Genomic DNA, 11,892 nt, shown 5'->3' with positions numbered 1-11,892 from the left:
CCCTCTTTCAGGAAAACTTGAATCCATGTTGAAGCACTTTGGAAACTCTGAAATGATATTCTTTATAAGAGCCACCCAAAAGACTTAAAAGGGAGGAAGGAAATAGTCCTTGCCGTTATTAAGCACTGAGACGTTTAAAAATGGTTCTGTGCTTTCAAAATACTCAAATTCTAGAAGTCTTTTTAAAAATAATGGTCTACATCTCAATTTTTAAATTAGGATGTAGAATAGAGCTCTCTATTATTTACTTATATGAATAAATAAAAAGCATTTTAAAAAATTCAATTATGAAGGGTGGTGGTGGCATGATGAATTGGAGATTAGGATTGACATATATACACTAATATGTATAAAACGAATAACTAATAAGAACCTGCTGTATAAAAAAATAAATAAAATAAAATTCAAAAATTCAAAAAAAAAAAAAAAAAAAGAAGGTAAGAGGACTTCCCTGGTGGCGCAGTGGTTAAGAATACACCTACCAATGCAGGGGACATGGGTTCGAGCCCTGGTCCGGGAAGATCCCATATGCTGTGGAGCAACTAAGCCCGTGCACCACAACTACTAATCCCATGTGCCACAACTACTGAAGCCCATGTACCTAGAGACCGTGCTCTGCAACTAGAGAAAGCCCATGTGCAGCAACGAAGACCCGACGCAGCCTAAAATAAATAAATAAATTTATTAAAAAAAAATCTAGTTATGAATTTGCTTATTTAATGTCTTTGACTTCTGTATCAGCTGTTTCTAAGAACCTAAATCTCCAAAATGCAAAAGCATATTACATTGAGTTTCATGTCCATAACCAATAAATTCTTGGAGACATCCTTTATTATCGGTTGCTTAGGAATTAATATTTTTTTCATTTGGAGAGATACCTTTGTGGCCTTTTTTGTCAACCTGTGGAGAGACTAGTCACCTGGCTTCGTATCAGTGTCATATGGCAGCCATGCATTGCTGAGAGAGGAAAGTCCTCTGAATATTTTCCCCCTGACATCTGGCATCCCCTTCAGGTATATATGTCTTAGTTCAGAATTCCCTGTCCACCTGCAAGGCACATACGTCTCCTGCCCGCAATCTTCAAATCCCCTTGTTGACACGCTACCGAACAGGGGAGTCGGCCATGACCTTCTTGCACTAGTTGAGTCAAACATTTGGGGCCACAACGTCTCAAGAACTTCCAGTGTGTCGTGGAAGATCAGGAATCCCAAGGCCTGGAAAGGTGACATGCAAGCTCTCCATACGTGAGACTGGCCCAGGGCCCAGAGCTGAGTACCAGCTGGACACCAGCCCCCAGCACTCATGGGGCTACCCCTGCTGATGGCCACGGCGGGAAACTCAGAAAACAAGCATCAGATTAAATACCACACGTTCAATTCGTTTCTATTTTGGTGGCAGTGATAGTAACACTAAGAATAGCCTGACAAACTCTAAATCCGTCGGGGAGAAAGCTGTGCAGTCAGAGCCTTCATAAACACTGGTGGCCCACTTGGTACTGAAATATTAAGTCAGAATACTAATGTGTGTACATACAAAATTGTCACGTGTAGACATTTTTCCATGAGGAGAGGAAGAGCTTGCACTACAGAGTTTTAACATAAAACCAAACTAAAACCCAAATATGCATCAGCTGAGGAATGGATAACGAAAGTGTGGCATATCCATACAATGGAATATTATTCAGTCATAAGAAGGAATGAATTACGGATACATCCACAGCATGGATAGATCTTGAAAACATGCTAAGTGAAAAAAAGCTAATCACAAGACTGCGAATTGTATGATCTCATTTATATGAAATGTTCAGAACAGGCAAATCCACAGAGATTAAAAAATCAGTGGCATTGCCTCGAGCTGAGAGAGCTGGGGGTTGAAGGGAAAATGGGGGAGGATCCACTAGAGGGTTTCTTTGGGGGGTGATGGTAATGTTTTAAAGGCGATTGTATTGATGGTTGTACGACTATGTGGATACACTAAAATCCACTGCATTATGTACTCTAAATGGGCGGTCTGTATGGCATGTAAATAGTAGCTCAATGAAGCTGTTATATTAAAGAGAAAAAAAGATGACCTAGGGGTTTATATTTAACGTGGACTCCAAACCGGTGCTTCTCAGATGTGAGTAGGCATCGGCATGAAACACAGATTGCTGGACCACTCCACCACCACTGCTTCTGATGCATACTCAAGTTCCCAGCGGATCCTGATGCCCTGCTTGGCAACCACTGCCCTAAAACGGTGAACTTATGAGGCCAGAGAAGCGCTTGCCACAGACAAATCCTTACCTCCTGTTTCTACATGGCTCTGGATGAGGATAGGCTGACATCTGAGGGGATAAGAGAACTTGTAGAGCATCAGCAAAATCAAATAATACTGCAGGTGCACTAAAACCCATCCAGTCACATATATACAATGGAATACTACCCAGCCATAAAAAGGAACGAAATTGGGTTATTTGTAGTGAGGTGGATGGACCTAGAGTCTATCATACAGAGTGAAGTAAGTCAGAAACAGAAAAACAAATACCGTATGCTAACACATATATATGGAATCTAAAAAAATAAATGGTTCTGACTAACGTAGGGGCAGGACAGCACTAAAGACGCAGGCGCAGAGAATGGACTTGAGGACACGGGGAGGGGGAAGGGTAAGCTGGGACGAAGTGAGAGAGTGGCGTGGACATATACACACTACCACATGTAATATAGCTAGTGGGAAGCAGCTGCATAGCACAGGGAGATCAGCTCTGTGCTTTGTGACTACCTAGAGGGGTGGGATAGGGAGGGTGGGAGGGAGACGCAAGAGGGAGGGAATATGGGAACATACGTATATGTACAGCTGATCCACTTTGTTATACAGCAGAAACTAACACATCATTGTAAAGCAATTATACTCCAATAAAGATGTTTAGGGAAAAAAAAAAAAAAAAAAAAAAGCAGACGCATTCAGAGACAGAAAACAGTATAGTTTTTACCAGGAGGGGGGAATGGGGAGTGACTGTCCAAAGGGCACAGGGTTTCTGTTTGGGCTGAACGGGTTCTTCAAATGGATAGTGGTGATATTTGCACAACACTGTGAATGTAAATGCCACCCAATTGTACACTTAAAAATGGTTGAAATGGTAAATTTGTTACGTATATTCCCTCACAGCAAAAATTTTTTTAAAAAAGGAAAAAATGTAGATGCAGCACACCATCTTTCAGACATGACCAATTTATTCAGAAAATTCAAATTTCAGTTTGGCAAAGTATATCCAGGGGCAAAGTTTGGGATGATCATTTCATCGGAGGCAACCACATTTTCTAGAGCTATTTGGCCATGGGGTAGCATCCGAAGGAAAGAAAACAAAACTTTAAAAAATAATTTAGGGTGTGAGGGTGATAAAACATAAATATTTGCGGAGGAAACCAAACAACCAGCTTACACAACTGAGGCATGAGAAATGCTGATGCTAGTAGAAACCCTTTATTCCATTTAGTTCGACAGACAGTAAGCACCTAATTTGTTCCAGACACTGGGGTAGCTGCCGAGGCTGAGGTGGAAGTACAAAAATCACCAAGACGTCATCCCTGTCCTTAAGAAGTTTACAACAGCACATGTAGAAGTGAGGGCTACAGGTGAGGTGCCAAAAAGCCTGCTCAAAAACCTGGAGGGAGGAGAGTTTACCTTTACTTCTCAGTAGAGGCTGAAGTCAGGACCCTCTTAAATTAGGCGGTGTGGGTGAGGCAGGGGATAGTAGGCCGAGCAAAGAAAACTCTGGTGTCTGAGCATGTCTTGGCAACAGGAAATGGTCTAGTTCCTCCACAGCCTTCAGTGTGTGAGAGGGGAAGGGGTCTTCAATGTAGTTTTATTTTAATCCCTCTCATCATTAGCCCATTATAAGAGACTGACTAAGAAGTGAAAATGATCACAAAACACCACATCCAAGTTTGAAGAGGCAGGGACATAGATGGGAAGTACCATTTCATAGTGTTAGTGTAGACTCAACTGCTTGTGTATACCCATTTGGTAGCTTAAGTAAAACCATCAAAAGAGGAAGAAAACCCAGTGGCGGCATCACAGTTCATCATGGCGGAACAGCCTCCCCCGTTAAGACTATAAAGCTCGTTGTGGCTACTGCCAAGGGTGGATGCGAGGGCACAATGGAAACTGCAGTCCATAGCTTACACACAAAGTAAAGTCTATAAACATTTCCAACGTAACTGAACATAGATGACGAACAGGGCTTAAGAGGTGATTTGGGGAGACAGATGAACTCTTTGCAGGCTGATCTAAAGATGACTTGGGGTGCTGTATCTCCTATTTTTAAAAAATACAGGATGAACAAGCCTGAATAATAGTTTACCATATGTATAACATACACCGCAAAAAGAATTCTAATGCAACATACTACTCATCAAACATCACAGTTTCTGCTTTTGCAATTTACACAAATTACCTGAATTTTAATACTTTAGGGAACCCTTACGAACACAATGCACAACAAGTTGTAATATTATTCATCATCCTTAACTTCTGAAAGTTTGGGTTATATTATTTTATTGTAAAGGAAAACTAATATTTATAAATCGCATTTTCCCACAGAATTAACTCATATATCATTTTTAAAAATAATTTTTAAAAAAGAAGCTTCCCTGTAAGCCTTTATCAATGGTAAATTGGAATGCAAACACCTGCCAGGCTTTGATGAAATAAAAATAAACGACTTACTATGACCAGCACCTCATAAAACCAAAACCTCCTTTTGAAGTACAAAGTTCAGTTCTTCTTGCCCTCTTAGTAAATGCTAATCCGAACCCTCCCCGATCTAGGAACCATTCTGGTTTACGTCACATACATACAGTATTTTTTAACATTAAGAAATTCTTGACATGATACCATAAATACTTGTTAGAACCAAAGTGACTCAGAGTACTAGAACAGATATAACAGAACACTGAAAGAGTTTAAGGGTAAAATTAAAAAAAAAAATCTATCATGGTCTTATTAATTCAAATTAAAAACCAAAGGATGAAGTATCATTTCAGACCTATATACATCAAGATGCCAGTTCTTATAAAAATGCACTTTAGTTGTATCTGCAAAAATAATTTTATATTAATTTTAACTTTAATGAATTTTCCCCAACTCTAACATTAAAAACATTAAAAGAACTTAAATTTTAAGGGCAAAAGTTCCTGTTTTCCCCATCTATTAAAAAAAAAAATTTGTTTTCCCTTATTAACATACAATGCCCTGTTGTTAAGGCACAACTTTTTTTAGGATAAAAGTGAAACCATAGGTTTATTTTACACAACAGTTACAAGGCAGACTTTTGCAGGCATATGCTGAAAATAATTAAATAAGTCTTACATTCAAACCAAGATCTAAACTGAAAAATCACTGCTTCTATCCACAAGCAGTCAACACATAGCCAAGAGAAGTAGTTGCAACTAGATTCCAAACAGTTCCTGTTTTAAACCTGCCAGAGCTTGTCTCCAGAAGGCCATTTTCAAGCTGTTATCAAGGAGAGGCAAGCTGGATATTTTCTTTTCTGAGGAATAGGGGGTGGCACTCCAGCTTTCTTTACTTATGTTTAAGCTATGAGAGACAGCTGTCACCTTCAAAGCCCGAGTAAAATCCAACTTTTGAATTAAACATCTGAGACGGGGCAGATGCTTGCTTGGCATCCTCCCTTGGCCACCCTTCCCCTGGGCTTTCTCCTCCCCTAGTCTCTTCTTAGCCACTGCCCCTCCCACTGCCTCTGACTCAATTTGCACAACATTCAAAGGAAGCACCCAGAAAACAGGAAGAATTTGCACAATAACTCCTTAAAACACACAGACCAGGACGCTTGTTACTTCATTATACAGCCATAAACAATTCAATATTTAGAATCAAAGAAAAACTCTAAAATCGGGGAAAGGGGACAATTGAATGACAAAGACAAATATGACCCATCTTGTAGGCTCTGATATTCTCAACTGAAATAGGGATACAATATGAAAACTAATAGAGAAAGCAAGCTTTCTCCAGCAGGCATAGCCAGCCACCTCTTGTTATTTTCTGCATTTTCATTCTTTGAAGGATGTGTCAGAAGAAACGCTCTGTAAAGACAGAGGACTTGCGTTATACTTGACAGTTACTTTGTGGTTTTGACGGTGATTTTCCTTTACTTTTTGAGGAGTCTTTGAAAAGTAATAGTCCGCTAGGACTATGCCAGGACGACCCTCTCCATCGGAACTTTACTAGAGTCTCCATTCTGCCCTAAGATTTCAGCAACCAATCGTGGAGATGTAGGTCTAGTAGAGAATTCGGGGAGTAAGTGCTGGGGAAGAGGATACTGGTGAAGAAAGAGAAACAGAAATAAAAGGAGAACATTAATCAACAGGCTAGGGTGATAGGGAACAAGGTAGAGACAAAGAGGGGCTGAGGAAGGGGACAGTTAATGGATCCTGAGGTTATCAATGTCAAGATGAGGGAAAGGGAGACAAGGAACTGGGGAGGTGAGGATCACTAAAAGTAAACATTTTAGAAATAATTGTATTTATGTCATTCTTGGGAGATATTATGTCTCACTTATTCATGAAGGTGTTTTACTGGTATGTCCTAGCACAATAATGTCTTACATAAATAAATATAAATACTGTTCTTTGTACTTACATTAGTTCTATAATGTATACTGACTTTTAGAAACAAAATGTTTTAAAATGAAATTTTTATAAAAGCACTTAAAAATCATTAGTACTATACTATACCCAACAAATCACAAACATAATGCATTTAACTGTCGGCCAATATCTTAATTTTTGCACACAACAAAGCCCTTCACAAAGTCATTATCTACATGTGGTTTAATAAAATTAAAAATAAAACCAAAGCACCATGCTTGCTAATATGAACTAGTCCCATTTCCTAATATGCTAGTCCCTTTTCCCTAAGTTTGACACATTACAATGAAAACAAATGCTTGTACTATAGGACTCTGGAAACAGCATATGCCTCTGCCATCCCTCCTGAGAAAAAGGATTTCCTCATCTTGTTGCAAAAAAAGATGCAGTCTCTAATATTCTGCTCAGAATTCCTAAGTCCTGTTTAAATATCAAGTGTTCCAACTACCAAAACTTTGAATGAATTTTCATGAACAAAACCCTACCTATCAAGGCCCATTACCCTACCAGATTGGTGACCAGTTGCTAGAGACCGGGTGGCAATGTGTGTATCACACTAGGTCCAATTCCCCAATGAGGAATAAGGACCTTGGACAGTGTAATTTGCAAACCTAAAGTTGTAAGCACATTCCACCAGGTGAGGATGCCCATCTTTTGGTCAACTTTACCTCCAAGATAGGAAAATAAATGGCAAGTTGATTTAGGGTTAAAAAATTTAAAGAGAAAAAGAAAGAGAGAGAGAAAGAGAGAGAGAGAGAAAGGAAGAAAGATATAAAGAAAAGAAACCATGAAACCATAAGAAATCCCTCTCCTTATCAGTGTGTTATGGAATAAAACCATAGCAAAGTCACGTGAAATAACGCTACCGTTTACCTGAAATTTCCAGCTATCACATTGAGAGAAATCAGACATCCCAATGAAAGATATCCTACAAAGCAAGGTTCAAATTACAGTGACACAGTGAATATGTCACAACCTTTCTTCAAACCAGATTCTGCACACTTGAATAGGAAAAAAATTCAACAAAAAGTAACTTCAATCTTCATTTTTTTAATCTGAAGGAAAGACACAAAGTATCTCAAAAGTTAATACTTAGTTTGGTTAGGTTAGATCCATTTATTAATGGTAAAACTAACCACGGCAAAAGCAACCTTAACTTATTCTTGATAATGAGAGAATCTCTATATACAAACCTGGCAAATTTTTTAAAAAGTACTATAACAAGGCTTTTGAATAAAAGCTAGCTCAATTCACGTAATGTCAAATAACTTTCAGTTAATAAGAGGATCATTTATATTTTTATAATGCCTTATACAGCATATTTTATCCCTAATGAGAAAATATACCAAATTCTAATGCTAACCCTGAAACCTTAATCCAAACCTTACAAGTTAAAGACTAAATGCTGGTCAAGAGGGAAAGGATGGAACCATGCACCACCGTCCATAGGGCAAATGAAAATTACCAGCAAGATGGCAGAAATGTTGAACCCATAGGTACAAACACACTTTTCTTTATAAAAACAAAACAAAACACACACACACAGAAATTACAGCTACAACGCAACCATCATATATCTATATTCGCTACTAGCTGGTGAACCTGTTATTAAAATTTCAAAGAAAAAAACAATTTAAGCTTTTTCTATTTTAATCCATAAGAAATATATTCGGTAAGCGATAGAGAATTTGTGCATATTAATGAATTTGTAGCTTCTTGTGCTTTCCATCTGAACTAGGGGTAAAAACCCCCAATTATTTTATTTTCAATGAGATATAATTGTAAAGTAATATTAAACATCTACACAAAATCAATCCTTTCTTCAGCCCAATTCTATATGAAAGTACTAACAAACAGTGAAGATTCATGATATTGTGTGAAAACGGTGACTCATAACAATGTAGACTCGACTATAGATTTTAATTCACAAATATATATATATGCGCCTTGTGTATGACAACTGTACGAAAATAGTCTCAAAAATAAAGACAATACTTGAGACAGGAAGCAACCCATTCTCCCTGATCTTGCATCCTATTACAGGGAAAATAAGTCTCTGATGCTTCATAAATACTTTAAAAAGTTCGGGATGGCCTGAACCATGCAGTCTCCACCGATGCTTTGAAGCCTCCAGCGTTCCAGGCTGACCGTCCAGCTCTGGAGGAGCGGTGACCCGTCACCAGCGTGGCTTATTTATGTCCTGTCTTCTCTAGGCTGGGGAGTTTTCTGACCAGAGCTTGGTGGTTCATCCTGATGCTGGCGAGAAGCCCTCCTTCCATGCCGTCAGAGCCCGTGTAACTGATTTCTTCCCCACTCAGGGTAGTCATATGCCCCCCAAGGGCTTTTAAGATGGCATTGCCAGCACATATATCCCACTTTTTGATATATGTCACATGGATATATAGATCAGCTTTTTCTTGGCTCTTATCAGGCACATCCAAGAGTGCTAGCACTTTATAACCTACAAGATAAACACAGAACTCGGGTTATTGTCTGAAAGATGTGAAGGAAGGGGCTCGCTGTTTTGAGAACACTGTTAAAATGACAGTACAGGGTGTGCAGGAGCTCTCTGTACTATCTCTGCAACTGCTAAGTCTAAACTTATCTTTTTAAAGTTTGTTTTTTAAGTAATAGTGCAGACATTAAACCCAAATGAGCCAAAAAAAAAATACTGCAAAGTAATTTATTAAGCGGTTCTTAAATATAAACAAATATATGTCTATAATGTTTTAAATTTAAATCTACTTTGTGCTTGTCTTCTACGGGGTGATACCTTCAACATGAATCGTCTCCTGTGGACTGTTACACTAAAGCTAAACACCCACAGGTTTCCCTTGACTCTCCAGGAAGGCTGGATTTGAAAGAAGGAAGCACAAAATAATGCTACTATCTTAAGTCTTTTTTGTAATGAGGCAGAATTTTAAAAATAAAATAATAAAACAAACCCAGAAGAAACTGGGTCTAAAATCTAGCTTATCCCATTCCTACTGGGCATTTTGGATATCACCTTTCCTAACCAAACTGAGAGCCTGTAAGAAAACAATAAAGCCATGTTAAGAAAGACACGTATAGGTCAGCAGTAAACTAAAACTATTAGGCTTAAAGGTTAAAAACACTACTTTTCCCTTTATTACTTTGCTGAAAAGGTTTTCAAACACAAACGTTTCTGACTATAATCTGCTATTTGTTTGAATTAAAACACTTCTGTCATATTAAACAACACTCAAAACAAGGGTGGGCAAATGACCCATGAGCTAAATCTGGGCCATGGCCTGCTTTTGTACAGCCCTCAAGCTATAGATTTTTTTGGGGGGGGGGTATTTTTAAAGCACAGTTAAAAAAAATCAAATAATAGTATGCAAAAGAGATCATATGTGACTCACAAAGCCTAAAATATTTACTATCGGGCCTTTCAGAGAAAGTCAGCTGACCCTGAGCTAGAACATAGGGAATGCAATAATACAGAATCTACATTAAGCTGGATGGGCACTAGACTCTGTGGCTCCTCCCAGACATGAAAGCTGAGGAGTTCAGGGGCGTGAACAGTGACCAAGGGGTTAGGCATTCTAATAACACTCCCGATGATTCCTGGCATCCTGCTGCTAAATAAAGTGTTCTGATGTGCTGGATCTTTCCTTCTCCCCTTGCTATTCTTACAGTTAAACTAATAGCACAATTATTTCACAATCAGATCATACATATAACAACCATCAATGTCAGAAATACGCTTTTGTAGTATTAGAGGAACAGAAATCACCATTGTGAGATTGTTTCTATTGTGAGACTGTCTCTACCAAGGAGGCACGTGTGACTGAATCCCACTCTTGAGATCACCAAGTAGGAGACCACGTCTGTCTTGAAAGCCCACTGTCCATTCTCACTTTCTTCCCAAGGAGGGGACAACCAAATCTGCCTCCTGACATAGCCTTGGCCATGCAGGGGACACTGCACAGGCACCGCAGGGGAGTAGGAACATACCAGCACCGCCTGCCGGGATGATTGTAGTCTGGTTTCCGAAAGTCTGAAGAGCAACCTGCTTGACCATTCCTGAATGGGAGCGAGACACAACGATCCTCGGGGTCTTCTCATTGTAAGAAGTGCGGGCTTTCACATTTGACCCACGGTCTACCATCGCCCAAGCTGGAAAGAAAATGTAATAGCCAGTAATGGCACTGAAGCTTTTAAAACCAGAACTCAAAGTACCAAGAGTGATTGAAAAAAAACTTCTTCCAAAGAATTACTCATACATTTTTCCAAAACAGGAAGCTTTCTTTTTCTGAGCACAAGAGTAATATGTTTATTTTTTTATAATAGTCACATATTAAGACAAAACTAAAAGAGGCTATGCAATCCTGCCCAACCAGAAACAGTGACTATTAACTCCTTGGTTTAAGAAAGCCCAGGCTCCAGAGCTCCCTGTAGGGTAGCTGCCGAGTCTTCACTGGGACCATGCTGCAACTCAACTTCTCCTACTTCCTTCCCTCCCTTCCACAAATCTGATCCCAAGAGCACTCTCTAGTAAACATCCTGCACTCTAATCGCCACCCCAAAGTCTGATTCCTGGGCAACACAACCTGCGGCAACCTACGACATAATTCAAAATTTAAAAATGACTTTTCTTCTATACTACCTTTTCGTCTAATATATTCACGGTTTCAATTATTTGTATATTGGCTCAATTTCCTAATGAGCTTTATAAATATAAAACAGTCAAAGAGGTGAGTTAGGTTTACATACCTCCTACATCAGAGTATAAAAAGAAAAAGCACTAGATTTCAAAGTAGACCAGAAATTTTTAAGAAGGTGAGGAGATTGCAGAGATGGCTTGAAATGCTTTTCTTGGTTTCGAAGTTTTCTTTACTGACTACCAAACTATACAAGAAAACAAACTTACTCAGAAATATCCCAATGAGATTACTGTTCTAGTAGTCACTCACTGTGAGATAAAATATAGTCCACCACAGCTAGCAATGTAGGCAGCTACGTTACCACTTACTCCTGGCTGCAGAAAAAAATTTTATAAATGAACTGAGTCTAGGTTTCTGAGTTCCCCCAGCTGATGGCAGTCTCTCAGATTCTTCTCACACGTCTTTCCAAAACCACACACAGCAACAAAGAGAACAAAAACAGAGTTAACTAATACCTAAAGAATAAGTAGGAGACAGAGGATAGCTATAAACACAAATTTATCCGAAAGAACGGGAGTAAATACCAAAGACCAGCAGAGTAAGTACTGTGGCTG

General features: G+C 39.0%; 1 protein-coding gene across 1 annotated transcript in view; it reads right to left on the bottom strand.

Moving 5' to 3' along the window:
• Positions 1 to 3,449: 3,449 nt before the first annotated feature.
• The window catches only part of BPNT2 (3'(2'), 5'-bisphosphate nucleotidase 2), a 31,644-nt gene continuing 23,201 nt past the window's right edge, over positions 3,450 to 11,892 (bottom strand). The window contains exons 4-5 of the mRNA XM_082601755.1: positions 10,629 to 10,790; positions 3,450 to 9,111 (exon numbers count right to left, since the gene is read on the bottom strand). Of these exons, the coding sequence (XP_082457881.1) occupies positions 8,840 to 9,111; positions 10,629 to 10,790 (434 nt within the window). The 3' untranslated portion in view covers positions 3,450 to 8,839. The remainder of the gene's footprint in view (positions 9,112 to 10,628; positions 10,791 to 11,892) is intronic.

Source organism: Mesoplodon mirus (assembly GCF_964341445.2).
Source record: "Mesoplodon mirus genome assembly, chromosome: 16".
NCBI lineage: Eukaryota > Metazoa > Chordata > Mammalia > Artiodactyla > Ziphiidae > Mesoplodon > Mesoplodon mirus.
This window is presented reverse-complemented; position numbering and strand designations above follow the sequence as displayed.